The sequence below is a fragment of the Grus americana genome, chromosome 4 (genome assembly GCF_028858705.1).
Source record: "Grus americana isolate bGruAme1 chromosome 4, bGruAme1.mat, whole genome shotgun sequence".
NCBI classification, from domain to species: domain Eukaryota; kingdom Metazoa; phylum Chordata; class Aves; order Gruiformes; family Gruidae; genus Grus; species Grus americana.
The window spans coordinates 32,912,059-32,934,377 of NC_072855.1; the positions used below are offsets into that span (position 1 = coordinate 32,912,059).

General features: G+C 39.3%; 1 protein-coding gene across 1 annotated transcript in view; it reads left to right on the top strand.

Moving 5' to 3' along the window:
* The first annotated feature begins 245 nt into the window (after window positions 1–245).
* The window catches only part of ZDHHC2 (zinc finger DHHC-type palmitoyltransferase 2), a 33,963-nt gene continuing 11,889 nt past the window's right edge, over window positions 246–22,319 (top strand). Inside the window, exons 1-8 of the mRNA XM_054823767.1 lie at window positions 246–477; window positions 8,833–8,859; window positions 12,071–12,165; window positions 15,350–15,470; window positions 16,375–16,444; window positions 18,011–18,043; window positions 19,916–20,036; window positions 20,774–20,906. Coding sequence (XP_054679742.1) covers window positions 309–477; window positions 8,833–8,859; window positions 12,071–12,165; window positions 15,350–15,470; window positions 16,375–16,444; window positions 18,011–18,043; window positions 19,916–20,036; window positions 20,774–20,906 — 769 coding nt within the window. The 5' untranslated portion in view covers window positions 246–308. The remainder of the gene's footprint in view (window positions 478–8,832; window positions 8,860–12,070; window positions 12,166–15,349; window positions 15,471–16,374; window positions 16,445–18,010; window positions 18,044–19,915; window positions 20,037–20,773; window positions 20,907–22,319) is intronic.

Below are 22,319 nucleotides of genomic sequence, written 5' to 3' on the forward strand. Positions count from 1 at the left end.
AGCTGCTCCGGGGCCCGACCCCAAACTTTAAGGCAGTGCTTCCCGTTATCGCCCACGGGAGGCGGCGGGAACGTCTCTTTCCCTGGCGGGCCCGGGGCGGCCTGACCCAGCCGGACCCCGCGGGGACGCTGCCGTCTCTCGGGTGGCTCTTTCCCCCGCCCTGCCCTGCCCCTGCCCTGCCGGGGGGAGCGGCGGGCGGTGGGAGGAGCGGCCCTGCGGAGAGCCCTGTCAGCGCGGGAGGGAGGGACCGGGGCGGGCTCCGGCGGGGTGCGCGGCCGGGGCCCGGGCCCCCGGAGCGAGCGGCCGGGATGCGGTGCGGGAAGATGGCGGCACCGCCGCCGCCGCCAGCCGGGACGGCGGGCGCTTGGGGCAGCGTGCGGCGGCGTTGCCAGCGGCTGCTCTACTGGGTGCCGGTGCTCTTCATCTCCAGCATCCTCTGCTGGTCCTACTACGCCTATGTCACCCAGCTCTGCCTGCGTGAGTGCCGCCGCGGCGGGCGGGGGGCGCCGACGGGGTCCCGCGGGAGTCGGGTGGGCGCCGCCCCTGTCCCTGCTGGGGGACCGCAGCTGGGCTCCCGCTGCCCGCGCCTGCCGGGACGGGGCCGGCGGGGCGGGGGGCGGCGGCCTTGCCTGTTGTTTCTCGGCGCCGGGGCCGTCCCTGGCCGCCGCCGCCACGCCCGCGGGCCGGGGCAGGGGCTGCGCCGCCGCATGCGGCCGGCAACGGGCTGGGCGGGTGGAGACTGGCGGAGCGACCCCCTCGCAGGCCGGTCCCCCCCAGACAGCCGGGGTCGCGCTGGGCCTCTGCGCTGCCTTTTTCCTCCACCCGCGACCTGGTCGCGCTTGGTTTCCACTTCCACGCGAGGGGGGAGCCGGTCGCACGGGGCTTTTCACGGGCGTGAGTTTTCCTCCGTGGCGTGTGTAGCGTGTGACGCCCCAACTCTGAACATGGGACCTGGAGACTCCCTGTGCAGATGGCGTGAACAAAGTTAGCAGTCCCTTTGTTTTCCTCCCACCACGTGACAGCACATGTACGTACATCTCTATGTAAAAACAGGGTCTTCTGTCAGCCAGCGTGGAAGTGGGAAGCGGTCACAGAAAATCTCCGTGCGTCCCGGTGCCACTCTTAAGTCATTTAGAAAATGCCTGGCTCTCACAACTTCTTGGTCTGCCTTTGGCATCGGCAGCCTGCGATTCATTCAGAAGTCATCCTGACAGCGCACCTTGGCTCTTCGTTAGCGTCAGGCGAATGATTAATCACGTACTGGAGATTGGGGGTGATCCGAGTATTTGTGAGAATTTGAATAGTCGAGCCAGAAGGATTTATTAAATGACCAGCTCGCTAGACTCCCTTGAATTAATTTCAGTTACTCTTGCAGTATATCTTGAAGAAAATAATTTAATCTTTACATTTTAGAGGCTAATGTACGGCATACTGATGTTTCATGAACAGCATTATGATAACAGTGCAAAGGAATACAAATTAGCTGTTGTCTTCCCTTTCCCCTCTAGTGCAGGCGAGGTTCATAGTGACCATTTGTCATTTAGTGTCTGTTTAAGGAACAGCAGTGAGGGAAAAATAGCTCAAGCCGAGGGCATTTTTTTGCTATATAACTTTGCCAGACTTCAGCTGTTCATGTTGAAAATCTCAGCAGTCTGGTACCTAATTTTGGAGACTTTTTTTTTTTAACAGAAGACTGATACAATTTTTGTCCTACAGATGCTTGGCTGAGACATTAAGCAATTGAGACATTAAGCAAAAAATGGTTGCCAGGCCTAGTACCTCTCTTTCAGAGTGAGGTATCAAGACTTGGTGTGGTTCCTATAGTGGAGGTGGGCTTTTCACATCTTTCATGAACAACATTAAAATGTTAGTTTTAAATGCTGCTCTTCAACTAGAAATTGGCACTTGAGTTGCTGTTCCCTCAGGAGAGGAGGACTGAAGTGTCTACCTCCAGCGCAAGGAAGAGAATTGTCTGGAAGGCTGTGGGAGAAGTTGCCTGAGCGAGCCTGGAAAGGGGAGCTGTGAGCTGACGCGAGGAGGGCAAGGATGTTTTGGGGGAAAGTGACCCTATAGTTAACATCTGTCTTAATGTACACAGCCCTGTGATGCTTACACAGTACAGTAGGCTTGATTCGGGCACTACTGTTTGAGTGATCGACTGTATTTTTTCTTCTGTGTAGTTCTGGATAACAGAGGAGGACTGGGTTTTGGCTTACCTGACAGCAGGTACCTCTTAAGGAAGTGGCATGCTTGAAACTTGCTTCAAACTATCAACTGTGGTACCATAATTCCTTGAGAACCACTCAAAGCAAAAGGCCTGTGATGGGAGGGGAGGAAGAGGGAATCCTGGGCTCTGCTAAAACATCTTTTACTGAATTCCTTTCTATGGACAAAGGTGATTTTTTTTTTTTTTTCTTTCTACTACCACCCCTTCCCTATTCTGCCTGGCTCGCCAGTTTTTTAATTCAGCATAATAGTGGTCTGTGACTTCCGCTAATTCCATCTTTTATCTGTGTCTGGATGTTTTCCCTTTGTTTTGGCATATTAAGATAAAATAAACTTATGTCTCGTCTTACTAATGAATATTTAGTGTAAACAACAGAAGGAATAGCTAGCAACTCTGAGAGCGAAAGCTGAAAGCCAGCGGCAGGAATAGACTGTAGGCATTTCAGTGCTTTGAAGCCAGCAAGTCTACTCAGTGCATCTTTTATTCCTGCAGCACTGGCTGCCAAGGAGGACGTATATAGCTGCTATTTTACTGCAGCTTACTGTCATTGATGCTAACGACAGCATACAGGAACAGTGTTAACCCGTGTGCGGTAGGGCTTAGCAAGGGCTTTGCACAGTTGTGAGTGGTTTATTTGAGCTTTTAGTAATGAGAAAGTGTTTCAAATATAGTATTTTGAATGTTTTTTTGCAATTTTAACTGAGTGTTGTAGGAGGGATGTTATTATTATTTTTTTAAAAGTCTACTAAGATGATCTCTTTCATCCCTAAAGCTGAGTAGTTACAGTATTGAGTAGCATTTTAGAAACAAAAAAAGGTTTTAGAAATAGAAAAAGGAATCCACAACTTTTAACTGTAGTATTGTCATGTCTAGAGTTCTGTCTGTCTTTTAGTGGGTTCAGATAAGTGTTCATGCTGCTTTAACCCTTAAGGAAGAGGTGAAAGGTGTTGAACACTAGCAAATGGTTATCTTCATCCTGCTGGTTATAGAATAGTGCAATTAAATGTGTAAATGAATTGATTTTAAAACACCTGACTAAAAACTGCTTCTCTCTAATCCAGTTCCATTCTCTTGATTTTGCCAGTATTGTCATCTCACAACCTCTGTCTGGCAGCAGTAGTTGTCTTTTTCCCCCAAATAACTTCCTTGGTCTTTAAAATTAATGGGCCTTTAAGTATTCCTTCCCTTAAAATGAATGTGTTTATGAAAGCCTGAGGGTTACAGATTTATTGTTCTTCCTCTAAAAAAGATGAGGAAATACAGGTGATGTACAATGACTACATTGAACTTTGATAGCTGAATCTACTGAAATTTCAACCCAGGGTATATGGAACAAGAGTAACATGAAGTGCAAATGGAATTCTTTTCCCGAGCTCCTGCATCCGTGTGTCTGTACTCAGAAAATACATATTGGATTCAGTACACTATATGCAAAGAAAATCATTATTCTTATGTCTTCCTTCTTGGGTATATCTCTAATTCAGTTTAGTGGAAGTATAAGGGGCTTAGAGTAGTTGTCCGCCCCATGCTTTGGGTAAGGCAGAACCAGTAGTTATTTGCAGCTTCTGGCAGTTGTTTGTTAGAAATGTTCTTGGCAAACTTGGATGTTGAGATCCTTTTTGGTTTTTTGTTCTGCTTTGTTTTGTTTTCCTGCCAGCTTGTGATTTGGAGTTGCATATAAGAAGAAAAATGTGCTGTGGCAGATGTTTTTAGTGAAAATATCAACTGTGCTGATGAAAGAGTTATCCAGTAAATAGAAGTTGGTTGTATATGTTCAGTTTTGATCCATTTTTATATGTCAGTGATTTTCATTCTAAGGATAATGCTCTTGCTCAGGGAATCCTGTCCGAATATGCAGTTTGAATTTGTAATTTTGAAGAAGGAAAACAGATTTGCTGTGGAACATAGAAATGAGCAATAAGCATTCCCTGACTGCTTCAGTGAAGGGAAAGGGAGGAAATATTGCCATCTAGTGAATTATTTGCCTGATTTGGAAAAGAATATAAGTGACTTCAGCACAGTTGAAGAGGGGGACAGCAAGACATTCACAATGCAGTCAGGAGAGCTCATAAGCCACATGTGTGGTTTTGGAGTAGAATATGTGACTGGGATCTGTTCACAGCTACCTTCAGTATGGAGCAGAAAAATGTGGAATGACATCCAGCTGCTAAAGATGTTAATGATCACGAAAGATTTTTGCTGGAGGATCAGATTGATTAGTGCTGAATTGAGGTTTTTGACTCTGTGTAACATCAGTGGAATGGAATTATAGCAGGACGAAAAGCTGCTTAATGCATTGCAGTTTAGAGGCAGAATTAATGTGTGCCCTGTAGGCATGGCACAGTGTGATCAGGGGATCAGAAGCGGCAGAAAATACGGAGATAAAAGCAGATAAAGAAGCAGGATTTATGGTACTTGCTGCTTATGTCTTGTCATCATCCACAGCTTAGATTTTGCTATTAGAAATACAAGTACATTGTAACGCTGCAGTTGACTGTTGACAAATACTAGTTAAATACCCTGTCTGTACATTGGCTGCCAAGGTAGTAAAGGAATTTGGTCAAAGCAAATTTGTATTTTTGCACCGTATTTTGCAAACACCACAGTTTCTCCTCTTCTGAGATCCCTGGTTACTTTCAGAAAAGTTTCAAAACTGGCAGCTGAAGTAGAATTGGCTTCTGAATTTTAGCCAGCAGGGCTCCTGTGCATTTCTCAAATTTGATTTGATTTCTTTCTCAGACTTCCAAAGGCAGCTGCCATCCTCCCCTTCTGAAATTGAATTGAAGTCTGTGTTAAGTGTGACTGGTTATCTCTCCATGTGGTGCCTAGTGTACTACCTATAGGTTTTGTGCCTTGAAATTTCGGCTACGGCTTTAAGTTAAAAACATAAGGTCCATGGCGAAGATATAATTACTAGATAAGATTGTCTTTTCAGTTAAAGATTTAACACTGCTTGATAAATAACAACTTAAATAGATGTACTTGTCAGGATGTACTCTTTGCTAAAAAGGATCTGCTCATGCAACTTCTTTAGAAGTAGTCTTTACTGTTCAGTTAGTCCTTGTGACTTGGAAAGTAAATGGGAAGTTTGTAAAGAAGAAAGATTAGATCAATTCTTAGTCATACTCAATTCAAAAGTAGTGGTACCTAAAAAGGTACCAAATCGCAGCTTACTGCTAGGTAGGTGGGTGGTGATGTAGTTTGGGCACAGGGTTAAAATGAATTTACCGAAACATTCATAAATACTGTCAGATCCAAATGTATGGGATATGGATGACTACTTATGCCAACCTTAAATCTCCCAGAAATATTTCTGTTACTTTTGTCTTGAAGCAAAGCACTGGTGGCAAAGTCTCCACCTTGTCACTCTGAATCAATGCAAATCACTGCTCTGTCTAGCAAAGAGGTAGTTTTTATGGCAAGCACTGATTTTTTTTTTTTTTTTTTTTTTTTGCTAAAGGACTATTGCAGACAAGGATAGAACACTTGTCACAACTATAAAACACTTTTATGTGTATGGAAAGCTGAGTTAAACTGCATCTATAGATCAGTGTTTTGCAGCTTCAAATATGCTATAAAGATAAAATACGTACTTAGTTTTGTGGATCAGATCCAAGATGTTAAACTGTGTAAGAGTTTGAGAGAAACAGCTATTTATAGATGTGGCTGCAGAGTCTCTGGATCAGATGTATCTTATTTTCCCATTCAAAAGTTTTAAATATTTTAAAAATGTACATAAAATATGGAAGCAAGATTTTGTATATCCGCTTCCACCAAAGCTTTAAAAAATTAATTGCTTTCTCCAGTTTTTTTTAATCTAACCATTACATTTACTGTTCAGGAACTTTGATTTTGGGTTTAGAAGTCAAGCAAAATTTAATGTTAGAAAACCAATGCAAATTTTCTATGTTAATTTTATCTTCCAAAATCTTTTGGGTTTTGTGGTAGCAATGTGTCTTGCCATGTCTGTAGCTACATGGAGGCGGATGCCTATTTAATTAAGATTTCTAGAGAAAATGAGCCATAGTTCAAGAAATGGGAAATCCATTTCTATCACTGAATTAGGGTCTGACCCAGTGCAAAGCACCTAGCAATGTGGCTTCTCTTCTTAGCAAACTGATTTGGTGATGGAGTTGTAGCAGGCAGTTTTGAGATACTGTGATGCCTCTTCGCTTGCCAGGGCAGCATTCCTAATGCTACATGGCTTTCTCCCAGCGAGGAAGTGTGGGATGAATTCCCCAGGCTTCTCTAGGTGTTCTTTCCATCCCAAACTTTTTCCTGTCTTTTGTCACTGTTGGTTTTTGCAATTGCAAGCACAGGCTGTTCAGCAGGATTGACTACTGAATGTGCTGTTCCTATTTCTGGCTGCCTGTGGCTCAGGGCATGCAGGGAAAGATGTTTCTGCCTCAGGAAACTGGCATCTGCGTTGGCCAAAGTCCTGCGTATGTCCCAGCCCGATCCCTAATTCTGATCAGCACCGTCTGCAAGCTGCGTAATGAAACAGAGAGGCTCTAATTATGTGATAGTCTGCTAGTACCGAACTGTAAATGGCATCCTGACGCTTTAGCAGTGGAAGGCTGATTCTTAATGAAATTGGCCCCTGCAGTATCTCAGGTGGAGCTGTAACTTTTTAATGACTTCTTGAAGACAGGTCATGGTTTTATAATTATCTCCATCTCTGAATATAGGGGAGTATCATTCCATTCCTCTCTCAAAGGCTTTTACCCTGTTTTCTCCCAGATTCTAGAAATTGCTTAACGGTTGTGATTGGTGTGTCCTTGGTGTTTATTTTAGTCATTGTAGACATAAATGCTTTTTACCCTTATTATTTATATGCTTTTTGACTACCAGTAAGTGAATTTGCAGCATTTAAGCTGGCATTTATTAATGACAGGATGCACAGTCTGACCTACTTTTCTGTGCACTACCAACAGTGAATATAACCCCTCGGATGAGAAATGAGAAAACTGCCAGAAAGACTGGTCTAAAGGATTCACAGAAGACTATATGATCAAATACTATTGAATAATATAGCAAAGCTATATCACTGAATCTACTGAAAGATATAAAAATGGGTTTAAATAAATATATCGTGTGCTGTTCAGAAGGTGGGGGAAATAGCAAACATTTCTTTGATCGAATCTAAAATTAGAGGGGTGTTTTCATGTTAGAAAATTATTTTCCATGCACTTAAATAGTGTGATTTTAGAATTATAAGCATCTTGTGGCTATACTAAGAAGTCTTTGTATTGTGGTCATTCTACACATAGAGAAAGTTTAATTTTTTAAAAGAATTTTAAGAGTTTTATTTGTAAGGGTGCTTTTTTCCCCCTCCTTTTTTCCCCTGCTGGTCAATTCTGCCACGTTTGTGCAAAAAAAACCCCGAACAAACCACCAAACAAAAAAAAAAATTTCCTTTAGTTCCTCCCTGGTGCTGTGGTATTGTAGATGCCTGACCATTACTTTCCCACACTTGATAGCTGCTTCAGGGAGCCTTTGCCAAAGGTGATTTAAAAAGGCATAAGCAGAAGGAGTAGTACTTCACTTTGTGACAAGCTGCAGGTTATTGGATATCTTGCGTATTCCTCTGTGTCACCATCTGAGGGGATGTTTGTTAAGCAGTACAGCCTGTCTCCTCGTAAATACCAGTTGCAGAAAGCGTGGAGAAAAAAAGATGGTAAGATTGAAGATACCGGCATCTCTCTTCAGCCTTGCCTTTTCCACTTCAGTCTCTAACAGTAGTTGGAACTCAGGAGCATATGAAATAACTTTGAGTTATATAAAGGTGGTAAAAGAGATTAAAATTACAAGATGTGATTGGCATGGATAAATGTGTGGTGGAGTGGTTTGGGTGGAAAGGGAAGAGCACCATGAGGTTTTGATCAATTGAGAGTTTCTGATCTCCCTGAGATATCTGCTGTGGGGTGGGGTTTTTGGGTTGGCTTTTTGTTTTTTTTTTTTTTTTTTTTAAATAATGTGACCAAGAGTGGAATATAGGTGTAAGAAAAAGATTTATTCTCTTTCATAAATACGGTGACTGATTCACGATACTTGTCTACTCCACTCCACGCCTGACATGCTTCCACCTTTTTCAAACACTTACTATCCCCAAATCCTGTAATCCATGGGCAGTTTCTTAAAGGAAATGCAACTTTTGTCTACTTTCAATTTTTATGCCTTGGAGATCTAAGGTATCACTGAGCATTGCTGGCAAAACCAGTTCTGGAGTCTGACACCTCCACCTCAAGAACAGAACATATATAAACAGTAAAACTTGTACAACCACAGTTAAAGAAATAACTGTTCTTCAGAGGTGGCTTTTCTTGGGTTAAACTTGGGCAACTTCAGATAGATGGAGGTGCTAGTTCTCAGGAGCTGAGCCTGGGAATGGGAGCCAAAAAATGTTATAAGCAGTTGGCATTGTCTACGTATTCTTGTGATGAATGTACACAGCACAAAAGCTTGATAGTGTATGGCCTTAACCTTGTATCAGTTGATGATTACTCTTCCTTCTTTGGTTGAAAACCAAAAGTTTAATATTTTAAAGTTGCATGATTTACTATTTAAACATAATTTTTACTCTTTCCTTTTTTCTCATTTTTCAGTGACAATGACAAATATTGGAGAAAAAGGTAAGATTTTTATTAGCTGTTTATAAATAGAATTCATATATCAGGATAATATAGTAGTTTACTAGTAGAACTGAGATACAGATCTAACCTGTTTTAAATAAGTGTATTTTTTTGTGTTCCTCAGCTCCTTTTATTACCCTGCTGTTTCTGAATATTGTTTTAGCCATTCCAAATAGAGATGAGAAAAATTAGAACTTTTTACTCTTCTTACTGGCTTTCTGAATTGTCAAATAAAATATTCCTTATGTTCTGTTCTTGAGAACAGAATTTATTCATAACAAGGAAAGCTCTTGTAAAACCAGGACTTGTAAAGATGAGCAAGATGTTTGTGCAGAGTGCAACATACTTAAACAGGAGATGAATTTTTTCTGCAGTTTCTTTTTAGCCAGTGTCTTTGAAGAAACAGAATCCTTCAGATACTTAACCTTTTTAGAAGATAATAAAACTGCCTGATTAGCCGTCATTAGAGTTCCTACCCTGAGGCTGTAGCATGTTTAGATTGCTTTTCCAGATGCTATTTTAATATTGCAGCACAACATGGAAGTGTAAAGTGTGGGGCTGCAGAGTTTTTGGAGGAAGGGGTTGGGGGTTAGGAGACAAACCGTATGCTTTGTACGTTTGTGTAATTCCAGCAGGTTTTATTAAGTCATTGGCGACTCACTTAGGAAGTGTTTACCAATTAAGAAATATTTGCTTGAAAAATTTTTTCAGTTCAGTGATCTCTCCCCCCATATGAGTGCATAAGCCTACCTGCAGACTTGGAAATAATTCCAGTTTCTTGCTGCTCCAAAGTGTGTGTTGTTAGGCATTGCTCACAAAGCACATTAGAACTATCAGCAAAATACATTGGGGAACATTAAATTTCCTTATTTTTAGCTGCTTAAAGCCTTGGTGAGCTTCAGCCAGTCAGGAGAAATTTACCCTGGTTGTACTTTTGCCTTAAATGTTTTCGGGGGTGAGAACTGGGCAAATGGGCCTCAGCCCTGTTACAGTTCCTGCAAATTTCCAGGCAATTCTAGCTATGCTAGCTATTTCTTAATGGGTTGCCTTCAAGCAAGGGATACGCCATTTGGGGTTTGGGTCTGGTTTTTTGGGGGTTTTTTGGGGGGGTTTTGGGGGGTTTTGGTGGTTTTTTTGTTTTTTGTTTTTTTTTTTTTTTCCAGAAAAAGTGTAAAATAGAAGGATTTCTGCCCAGGGAGCTGAGGACAGCTCTTCTTTTTCTGTCTCAAGGGAACTGAGGTTCTCATGTTGGACTTCTCAATGCCCACTGGGTAGCCCAGGGTCTCCATTGTGGTGCAGGGAAACTGGTGGTAACCTGGGAGGAGCGGCCGGTTGGGACCCCAGCGAGATTGGAGAACTGAGGTGCTAGACTAAACAAGAAGAGCTTAAGTATTCTGCAGACTTTAAAGGGGAAATATGGCATAGTGTCTTTAGGTTAAAATTTTGTCTTCCTCCAGTGGTCTCTTTTTTTAATGTATGAAAAAGGGATTTTCTTATCAATCACAGTTACTGTTACTCTCACAACAATAAAATGTAGATGCAGATTAGTAAACATATAGTGCACAGAAGCAATGTAACTTGCCCTACCTTGCCCTCACTTTGTGCCATGAATAAAAAAAATATTGATTTTGTTTGAGTCAGGTTTTTTTAGAGTTGATAGAAATGTTCTGATAAAAATGTGGACTGTTCCTGCCAGATCCTTGTGCAGTAACAAGATGGTTATTTAGCGTATTGTGCTTGATGTGGAATCCAGTTCTGTCATTTACACTGATGAGATTTTTTTCAGTTCATAGACATAGAATCTTTAAGGTTGGAAAAGACCTCTAGGATCATCAAGTCCAACCGTCAACCGACATGGCATATGGCTCTTTCCCCCTGTCATCCCAAAAGCTTTGTACAGTGTTGCTCCTCAGATTTTGTTAGCTTTTGTTTATTATTTTTAACTGCATGCTATTTTTTTGAGAAAAGAAAGTTCAACACCAGAAACATTTTGTTCAGTGTTACTTTTGAGGCAAATTTACAAAAAAACAAGAACATGCTGGGCTACTTTTCCTGCACTTAGACACACCATCGTGCATGTGTTAGGGAAAAATCTCTAGCACTGAATAGCATTACATATATAAAAACATGGCCTAACCATACAAGGGCAATATTTCAGATTGTGTAGTGAAAGTACACAAGTTTCCCATTATGATGTGTTCTGATGATCCTATGGATTTATAGAAGTTGTATAAAGACTACTTGACTGTGAAGCTTCTGTATAACCTTGAGCTATCTGTGATCTGAGTTCATCTATACAGCAGGGAAATAATATTTTTCCCTGTTGCTGTCCTAGCTGTCCTTTATTTGCTGCCTCTCAGCCCAAGGAAGAAAAATCCAAGGAAATACTCTTTCTTGTGCATTAGAGCAGGTTAACTGGGGCATACAAGTTTTGGATTTACTATCCACTGTAGTGAATTGCTTAGTACAGTGAGAGCTTTTAAATGGAAACACCTGTCTGTCCATGGCAGGCTCTTTGGAAAAGTTGATGTATGCTATGTAAAACAGCTCAGCCTGGTAAATGTTGACTGGCATCTGTTAAAAAAAAAAAATGGAAGAATAAATCTCTGGCTGTGAAGAATATAAAGCAGTGAATGAACATTTGCATTTCAAGAACTTGCAGGTTTTTAAAAACCACTCTACTGTCCCCCATCCTAAAAATCTAGCAAAACAAATGAACTGGTTATGGTTACTGCTCAGGTATCATATGTGTATCCACTCAAAGACTCCCCTTGCTCTTGTCATTGTTTAGGTAGCTATGCTTCCTTTTGGGGGGCTTGGGGGTTTTGGGGGTTTTGTTCGGGTTTTTTTGCATGGCTAGCAGTCTCCCTACACGGTTGATAAAGCTAAAAAGCAGAGATGCATCAGTTAAATAGGATTTAAAAAATGCATAAAGGGAGAGTGCTTGCTAAATAATTATGGGACTCTAATAGACTATTAACCATTCCCCTTAAACTCTAGTTATGGATGTAGCCTGTATCATGACTTTCCCCACACAGTCTGTATTTGTCTCATGTAAAATTGCAGTGCAATATTTTTGTTGCAGTGCTTTTGCAGAGCCTCTGTATGTACATCTGTTAGAGTAACTATCTGTGAAATGTACAGCATCCGTTTGTAAGTACTATAATATCACCGGTCTGTTTGTATTAATTCTGTTCCTTTTTGATTTTAGTTGTGTGCCTGGTTGCTTACCACATATTTTTCATGCTGTTCGTCTGGTCATATTGGAAAACAATCTTTACGCTACCAATGAATCCTTCAAAAGAAGTAAGATAAACTTAACTTTTGTTTCTGAAATAGCCTAGTCAAATGCCTGATTTTGTAGTATTTGAATAACCTAGACTCTGATCTCATGTAGTTTTACACTGTGTAGAAAAATACAGATGGTAGTTACAGCTTCTTAATAGGAGTAAGTCAAATTGCAAACAGGGTAATGACCAAGACAAAAAAAATTACACCTTCTCTAAGTTTTAAAGTTTTTTTTAATAGATGTTTTTAAATTAGATAATAGTTATTAAGAAGAAAAAAAACCTCTCCACTTGAAAAATATATATTTTTATACTTTAAAAATATTATTTGAACTAGCACCTTAACTCTTTGCACAGGAATATATTACTTTTATGTGGGCAAAAAATTGATTTCCCTGTGTTTAAGACTTGCATTGCCTTCAGCATCTGTCTGTTGTGCTCTGAATGAAAGCTTCTTCCCCGTCCATTTTGGTATGAAGGAACGTGGGGGTTGTGGTGCGAGTGCACAACAGGTAAACAGATGCTGGGAAGCCACAGCTGGCTAGGCAGGACGGGAGCTAGTATAGAACAGCCGCATGGAAAAGCAGTCTGAGTAAATATATACCCCAAGTCTAAGTCCAGATAGTATAGAAGTGTTAAAGAAGCAGCATCCAGCTGTTTTGGAGAATATTAAGATATAGCATGATGTAGCCTCAAGATAATTGCTTTTAGTACAGTATTGAGGTTTTTTTATGAGTTTAGTTTCACATTCTTTCTAACATTAAAAAAAAAAAAGAGAAAACTATCAATAGTCTTGATGAAAATCTTCCCTGTGCAACTTGGTACAACCAGCGCAACTTTTTGGCCTCTTCCATCCTGTCTTTGTACAGAAAGCTGACAGTCCTCAGTAGGTGCTATGTCACTCAACCTCTTGAGGTCAAGAGGAATCATGCTGTGGCTGCTCTGGAGTTAGAAATATTCACAAAGCCAGTACTTCGGCATGGACTGATAACTCTAGCTCTTGTAAATATCATGCCAACACAAAATAAACAGCTTGTGATTTCTGCTGTCTGTTGTGCGGAGGTTCTTTTCTGAATAGTTTTCATTCACTAATAAGATACATAATTGTGGAAACAAATAGATAATTCAAGTAATTGGCATCTTCCTTGAATTTCACACTGCAGTCTTTACTACAGCTTGGGGCAGAGAGCAGCAAAATAAATTAAGAACCCATTTCATTTGGTAATTATGTAGCAAAATATATGCATGTATGTGGTGATTGTAGTGATAATTAGAAGGGTTTTCAAATCACTGGGCTGATGCCAGTAGAAGATTTCCAAAACCTTTTGACGAATCCTTAGTAATTATAGTGGGATTCCAAAGTCTTTATACAATGCTACTGAGAACTTCAAATGGGATATTAAAAGTATTGAAGTTGGGTAATAGAAAGCAATGCGTGATGTTTCTGTGGTCTTTGAATTTACACGTTGCTGGCAGTAAGTGACATGTTTGTTGTTCCATGTCTTTTTCCTAAGCTACTAGAGCAGTATTTTTAAAATTAATTAGGGTATTTTGTAATAAGTTACTGCTTGGCTTCCAGTTTCTAGGATGAAGTCTGTAAATGTAAAAGGATGTGTTTTCAACTTAACTGAACTGACTTACCAACTATAGCAAATACTTGATTGAAGACTGAAAAACAGATAAAGCTTTTGCATTTTGTTTTCATGAATACTGCAGCTGGTGCAAACCACACAGCCTGTATATTTCTTTTTAAGCTTATTTTAGTGTATGAAAAGCCCTAAAGTTCTGGCTGCAGCTTCTCTTTAAGAGACTTTGAGGGACTTCACTTTAGCATGTGCCATTCTGTACCTGTGTGTACCAGCTAACTACAAACATTGCGTGAAGATGGGAGAGAGGATGGTTTCCCAGACAGGAAAGTTTTGTAGACTTAGGACTACTCTGGGAACTAACACAAAATGATGGAGCAATAGCTCTGTGTACATCAAACAGGAAGCATTAAAAAAAAAAAGTATTCTGAACCAAGTTTCTGCAGTGAGAAATCGCATGTGTGCCAATATAAATCAATTCAGGTGTTGGCAAGGGTGTATTCTTGCAGGGAAAAAATGAAAGGTGACCTGAGAAACTCGTGCTAAATGCTGAACCTCCAGCTTCTGGAAGATTGAGAGCTTTGTCAGGAAGGTTGAGTGGTGCCTCCTCTCTGGAGGTGAGAATAGGCTCCTAACTGTATGTTTCTGTCTGCTTTCTTAGTTTTACATGCATCGCTTTCATCTAGGAAAAAAAATAGAATATTATTGTAATCACTAGCCTTTCTGTAGACGTAGACGTAAATGTTCTGCAGAGGGCTTCTGTTTCTACTACAGGTTAGAGACAGCACCTCTTCCTGCCAAATATAGACTTCTTTTCAGGGGTGATTTTGTATCCTGTTTCTCTGATAGAGATACCAACGCTTTGGCATTTCTAGAAGCTACAGTGACAAAGCCGACTGTGTTGCTGTGTTGCAGAGCACTTTATAAGAAATTTGGACTACCTCGTGTATACCATGCATCTCTTTCAGTAATTTTTACTCTCTCAGCTCTCACTAGAGCAATGTTTGTTGTTGCCATTTTGGGCAGTGACAGAAGTTGTCCTTTCATGCAGGAGGGTGTTCAGACGTGGTTATTCTGTCATACCGGACACCCATCTCTTCCTTCTCTCAGGCAATCACTGAAGTAAAACCACATCCTAACACCTGCATGAAGAGAACAGCAACTCTCTAGTGGCAAAGAACAAAAGGGAAAATGCCAGACACCAGAAGAGAGATAAAACTATCTTTTCTGTTATTGCTAGTAGCGTATTTTCTTACAGTTAAAGACTGACATCCCTAGCTTATATTCACTAGCTGATACTTAGTATTACAGAAGTAAATTAACAGACCTTTCAAGGGAATGGTAAACTCTTGATCCTTCTCTTGAGGAGTGTTGCTTATTACTTCTGGAAGCATTCAGCATTGCATCAATACCAAATCAGAAATAATTTTAATTTTGTCTTCAGTTGCCATAAACTAAGTTAGTGGTCTTAGGAACATTGGGTTGTTTGCTGTAATACCTTGTACGTGCTGCTAATCCATCTTTATATAATGAATATTTGTTTCTCTTTACATGTCTACAGACACTTCTTTAACTTGAAATTTGCTAACATGTCTCTGATTTTAAAAATTATTCCAGTTTCATCTATCCTATTCAGACAAGGAATCCCTAGAGAGGGAGCCTAGAGGTGAATCCCAGCAAGAAGTCTTAAGACGGGCAGCCAAGGATCTTCCTATCTATACACGGACAATGTCTGGAGGTAAATAGGTGTTCAGGAGACCACCGAAGGCAGATGTCTTGATGTACTACCTAAACTAATTTAAAAAAAAAATTCAAGGGTTTGAACTGTAGGGAAGACCTGCTCTTCATACTTCATAAAATAACAGAGTGGCCCAAGAACTTAACTTTAATGCAGCTTCATACAGCTACATTTATTCAATGGAAAGACTGTTGGAAAGTAACTTGCTGTGTACAGTTTAGGATTTGCTAAATGTATGCAAACTGACATTAACAAATAGCTTGTAATACTAACAAACTGCAGAAGAGGCTGTAGCAGTCTTTAACTGCACAGATTTCTTCTTTCATAGGTTAAAAAAATATAAAAAATAATCACTGTCTGCATGTCATGTATAGCTAGATAAATCACAGTAAGGAACTGTTACTGTTTTACTTGCTGGTTGTTCAGTTGCGAGAACAAAAGTTCTTCCAAACTAAGAGTTAATCTTAACCTGCTGATATGGTAAGTTTGTGAATGCTGGCTAGCTAAGCAAATCCAAGAGATAATCTCATATAGTAAATTAAAGCTGTTAGAATAATAGCCTAAAATAGCTATATTGTTGAACAGTCTTTAAAGGTTTTCCAGTCTAGTGAGGGTTTTGTTGGTTCATTGGTTGCTTTGCAGAGCTGAGGGGTTTGGAAGAAAAAGCCCTGATTAGCATGATTAGCAGAGATTGCAAAAACTGAGCTTTTTGGGTTCACTTTGCTAGATTCAGCATTGCAAGTACTTAAAGAATGCTTCAATATTTGCAACTGCTTCTGATCGTGCTGAAATGCTTTCCTGGGGGTTCAGCTGGGCTGAGCTGCTAGTATTTACTTCTGCGCCGGCTTCAGGAATCAAAATGTGTAACTACGTTGAGACCTAATCTTGGAACTTTTTTCTTTAGCAATCAGATACTGTGACAGATGCCATCTTGTAAAACCAGATCGTTGCCATCACTGTTCTGTGTGCGACAAGTAAGAAAATATTTTAAATAAGTGGCTTTCTGGATAAACAGATATTTTTTTTTTCTTGACACAGAAGCTTTTATTTTTTATGCATCGATTTTTCAGGTTTAATGTTTTGGCAGAGTAGCTTTTTTTTATTCCTTAGATTTTTTTTCAGGTTTCGTTTTTGTTTGTTTATGTATTTCTAAAGAAGTCTGTAACTTACTCTAATTCATTTGATGGCTTTCTTGATGCCAACATGGATTACATGGTCTTACACATTCTTTACGTAATGGTTAAAAATTATGAATATTAATAAAGAACTTTCCTTAAAAATGTAACCAAAAATAGCTGATAAACAAAAATTTGCTTTTTTTGTTAGAATCTGAATAAAGATCACTACCCATCTCAATCTAATCATGATGTCACTTACATCTTATCTGAGGTAATAAACTTAATATCCTATTTTTCATTGGATAACTTGCAGGTTATTTTTATTTAAAGAAAGAAACAACCAAGCATCCCCCATTTCTAACTGAAGCCGCAAAATAAAGTTTTTGTTTGTCTAACACCAAATGAAGTTCACCTCCATATTCCCCAGAAATCTAATTGCTTTCTAATAAAATCTTTCTTTCGGCTGTTCTCTCTGACCTTTCTCCAGTTAAGTTGGATGTCTGTATTTCTCCACTCTTGCCCCCAGTGTTTTTAAATTTCTAACTTTAAGGGGCTTCCTGAAAGGTTGATTTGTTCCAGGTACTCTTCAGCTGATAATACATCAAACCTTCCAACACAATTATGAGGCAGAGACAACTTTCCATTTTGTCCAGCAAAACAGCAGAGGCACCGAAAGAGTAACTGAGTTGAGGCAGAAGGAGGATCTTGGTTGTGTTGTATGGGATGGTGGTTGCAGTGTAAGACAGAAACGTTCTCGTGTCTGAGCAGGGTAGAGAAAAAGGGTGACCTGGGTTATCCAGTGAAATGTGAGTGAAATTTGCAGAATACCTTTAGTTAATACATTTTGCAGAATACTTTAATTTTGTCCTTACCTCGTCGAAATTCACTTGCTTCAATTATATCTGATTTCCTTGTGCATGTTCTATAATGGAGAGTGATTAATTGCAAAAATGCTTGGGATTTTTCATACAAGGTAAGTTCTTAAAAACCTCCAGTGCATCTGCATATATTTCTATAAAATCATGTAATTGGAAATATATTTAGTTGCATCACTAAGTATATAATAATTGAATTAGCCTAGTTTCTAGGTCTCTGTCAGAGAATAAAAAATAGTTGAAAAACCTATTCAGAATGAGAACCAAATCCTAAAGCTGAAGTTATAGATTGCATTTTCTTAAATCACTAAGCTCCAGACAGAATAAGCATTTTGAGTTTGGGTTACCTGCAGTTTACTTGTAGGTAAACTGTATTATGTGAATTTAAATAGACATCTTTGTTAAATAGATTAGGTAACCAACAGTACATATGGGTAATTCTTAATCTGTATGTGAATAATTTAAATCTGACACATAACTGTGCTTCTGACTTTTGTTTTTCTTTTGCCTTTTGCAATGCTTGGAATTATCTTGGGTTTTTTTTAAGATGCATTTTGAAAATGGATCATCATTGCCCTTGGTGAGTATAATATTGACTTTCTTTTCTTACTTTCTGATTTGATAAAATAAACTCTTGAGGGGCCTGTTATGAAGGTGATGCTTCACTATTCCTAGAGTTAGACACTTATGTGAAGTTACTGGTCTTGCAGGACCACTGGAGTGAGTTACTGTATATCCTCTTTTCCTAGTTGTGAGATGTGGAAAGAAGTTCGTGTATCGTTTTTCTTAGACCCTTGAGTTAGGTAACTCCATGTTTTTACAGTTAGGACGAGGTAGACTTCTGGTCAGTAAGAAAACTTCTTTTAAGAATTGCATCTTTTCTTCATGGACTTTGAGTTTGACTGTTACTGTGGCTTAGTTGCATTGAATGATGAAATACTACCCTGGGTTAAAAACCAAAGGGAAGGGCTGTGCCTTGTTCCCCTTATGGAAACTCCCAGGACCGCTTGAGTGGGCTTGCTGGAGACAGCAAGTTAGCTTTTTTAGTTTTATGGGTTCTTTGTTTTCTTTCATTTTTTCTGCCCTCTCCCTCCCACCCTCCCTCCTTTTGCTGCCATGTCAGCCTGCACAGTGGTTTTGTTTTCCTGTCTTTCCTCCGCTGCCCTTGGAAACAGTGGGTAGACAGGATGTGTAGTTAATTTTTTGTCAGTTTGGCAGGTATGTCACAGAAATAAAGATAATTGTTTAGTAAGGTCCAAGTTAAGAGGATTGAGTGGTAGATGGCAGTTCTTCACCACATGAAACCGATCAGAAAAGAAGAATCTCCTGCGTTGGACAAACTGAATAGTAGACAGTTCTAAGCAGCTGGTTTGACCTTCTTAGATCAAATTCCTGGGCAGAGGAGACTCTGTCCTGGGGGAGGAAGGGATGCTGTGCTCAAGGGTTCTATGGGAAATATCATATGGCTATTTTGCCAACAAAAGTAAGGGTGCAAATCAGTATAATGGGTGGGGTGTAGCCCCCCTGAGAGCATCATTAGGTCCTGCTTTGCTTTTTGTGTTGGGATTTTTTGGTGGGAGCAAGTTTGGTGGGAAAGAACCCATGCAATGCTTAGGGAGAGCGATGGCAATTACTACTATTTTAATATTCTGCTAGGAGAAGGACTTCTGGAGAGAGGACAGGTAAAAATAACCTAGGTAAAGTAAGCTAGAGCATTTGGAAGGCAGAGGTAGTAAGATGGTAGTCAAGTCCTAGCCTCAGGTCAGCTGTCTTCTGCTTTTTGGGAGGCTTTATTTTGGCTATCACTCCGGCACTAATGGAAGTGCTGTGATAAACGGAAATATTTAATGCTAATTGCCCTCTAACTATTCTAAAAGGCTTAAGTGATGCAGAAATAAAAGCATTAGTGATTTCTATGCTAGTGCTGCTGCTACTCATGCTGTATATGGATGGAGCTGCAGGCAGGAATGCGATGGCTTGATGCATCACCAAAAATATAATTTGTATATAACAACTCTGATACTAACAAAGCACGTTAGGACTACCTTAGGAATCATTTTAAACATCTCTCCTTTGTCCGAATCATCCGAAAAGAATTTAGCATCTCCTTAATTCTGTATGCTTTTTGTTAATTGAGTTGCATCACCTTTGGTGTCTTGTAAGTTATTTCTTTGCCTGCATTTTCAATAAACTAACTCTTGAGACAGAAAGGATCTCTCTTTTTGTTGTACTTCAAAATTAAACATTTTAAATCTTAACTGTAATCCAAATTGTTAACCTGGACTGTTCTTCTGTATGAATGTTTTGCTGCAATAGCACACCATTATTTAGCCTGTTGTCGGTACATTTATCAGTTTTACTCTTCATCCATTTTAAATTGGATGAAAGCAAAGAAAATAACTTTCATTACATTCCATTTTTACTTTTACTTTTTTTGTTGTTTTGTTATCAGGGTGAACAACTGTGTAGGATTCTCCAATTACAAATTTTTTCTTCTCTTCTTGGCTTACTCACTACTGTATTGCCTTTTCATTGCTGCAACAGATTTACAGTATTTTATCAAGTTTTGGACAGTAAGTACCCTAATCTACGTACTGTCTTTAAGCGTGTGAAGTTACCCCTGTGCAAGAAGTCTTAGGATTCCGAGGCATTACATTGTAATGTAGTATCTCCTAATATGAGGTACAAAAGTTTTATCTAATAAGCGTAGTTCTCTATTTTTTTCTGTTTATCATACTTTATGAATTGTCACTTATTTCTTCATTATTTTGAAGCTGTGTAGAACAAGTATGCAATTATTTAGAAAACATTTTACAAGGGAATTTAAACTATAGATAGATTTTGTTAACTTCCTTTTAATGCTATCCTGTGAAAAAGCTTCAGAGTAATTTTCTAGTATTTTAGTTATGATTATCTGGGTTCACAACTTAGGATATTACCTTTTTAGATTTGCAATATTTATGCTATAATATAAAGATTCTAAAAAGGCTAATTAAGGCAATTTTTGTAAAGATAAATTTTTCTTCACTAAAAGACACTTCACAGTTCAGATCCAAATTTCAGATTCTTGTTGTCAGTATTTAGACTTTCTCAAGAAAGGGCCCTTTCTTGAACTTAGCTGCTGTCAGCAACCTAATTGCCTGGCCGTCTGTATATAGAAGGTGTATAATTCATTTATTCAGACTCTTGTTGTGTGGTACATTTGTGTCTACACTGAATTTGATTTGGCTGAATAGAGGATTTATTAATAATCAAATTAAACAGCTATTTCCCCAATTCTAATGGCATAATTTATTTTTTTTATTTTTAGAATGGCCTTCCTGATACTCAAGCCAAGTTCCACATCATGTTTTTATTCTTTGCTGCAGCTATGTTTTCTGTCAGTCTGTCTTCTCTCTTTGGATATCACTGTTGGCTTGTCAGCAAGAATAAGTCTACATTAGGTAAGTAGATTTAATGCTTTTGTGTTTGACAGCACTAAATAAATAATAAATGTATATTATATGTATGGGGGTAATGGAAAAAGCAGGCAATCCTATACAAGTTCCTTGGACCCTGGTTAGAAGTGCCCGGATCTGGCAGTGTCCTGTACTGACTCCCCAGTTCTGCTGCTCCCCGGAAATTCTGACTCTCTTCCTCCTGCCCCAAGGGACCAAGCTATTAATGAACTCATCCTCTTCTTCCCACTTCCTCCTATCCACAGCTTGTTATTAGAAACTGAATAAATTAAAAAATAAATAAATATGAGATCACTTTGTAATAAATGTTAGATGCACTAAGGCATGCTTGCACAAGTGCTTCTTGTTTGGCATCCCAGCCCCCAGGTCAGGGTCCCCTGATGTGGTGTCTCAGTCAGGGCAGTGGCTCCAGCCCTTCATTCCCACCTTTGCACCCAGTGGAACCAAAGTTCCTCTGTTCAATTCGTTAATTTTAAAAACCTCAAAGAAGATGGCCTGTGCTTCTACTATGGGGCAGTATATATAGCTGCATTGAATATTGGCGTTAAACCAGGATTTCCCACTGCTTGGATGCATGTTTGGTTACAAATCTTAATAAACAAGCAAATAAATAAATGGAGTTGCAGAAGATTTGAGTGCCTGTTCTGTACTACATCCTGGACTGTAATAATACCAATTTGCAATATATTCATTAAAGTTTCTAAATCTCAAAATGCTTTTCTGTTGATATAAACTGAATTAGAGTAAGCCAATGAATTGATCTGGTTTTTCCAGTTCTCTTCAGATTTACTAATATGTTGATGATTAATGGAAAACTTTGACTATATACCATTGGAAGAAAGCTTGTTTACTTCAAGATTTCTCTAGGATTTGTGGATTTCTTCAGTATTCTGAAAAATCATCTACTTAGCAATTAGAATCGGAAAAAAATTGTTCAATCTAGTTACAAGTGGAGAAAAGTTTTATTAATGATGCTTAAATGAACAGAAATAATTAAGTATTCTGTTTACAAACTGTTCTTATTTTAGTGAAAAAAAAAAATTGTTCAAAGGTAACAATAATGCAGTACAGTTCTAATTCAACATTTCATGTTTTTAAAAAACAAATTGAATTCCATACAGATAATAGAGCATGTTTTCTGTACACGTAAGCTAGTCAAAAAGATGTGTTCGTCTCTTCTTCCCATTTTACTTTGGGAAATTGCTCAATATGTGAAACCCTGAACATGCAATAGTTTGGTAACGAAGCCATGACAGCTTTTAAGCTAAATCATCCTGGGAGCTGTTTTCCTAACCTGACATGGGCATCTAAAAGGGTATCTATTTTCCCTTCCCCCTTTTTTAAAACACCTTGTAACTAATGCATACTACATGTTGAAGGTCATTTGCAGCAGTTCAT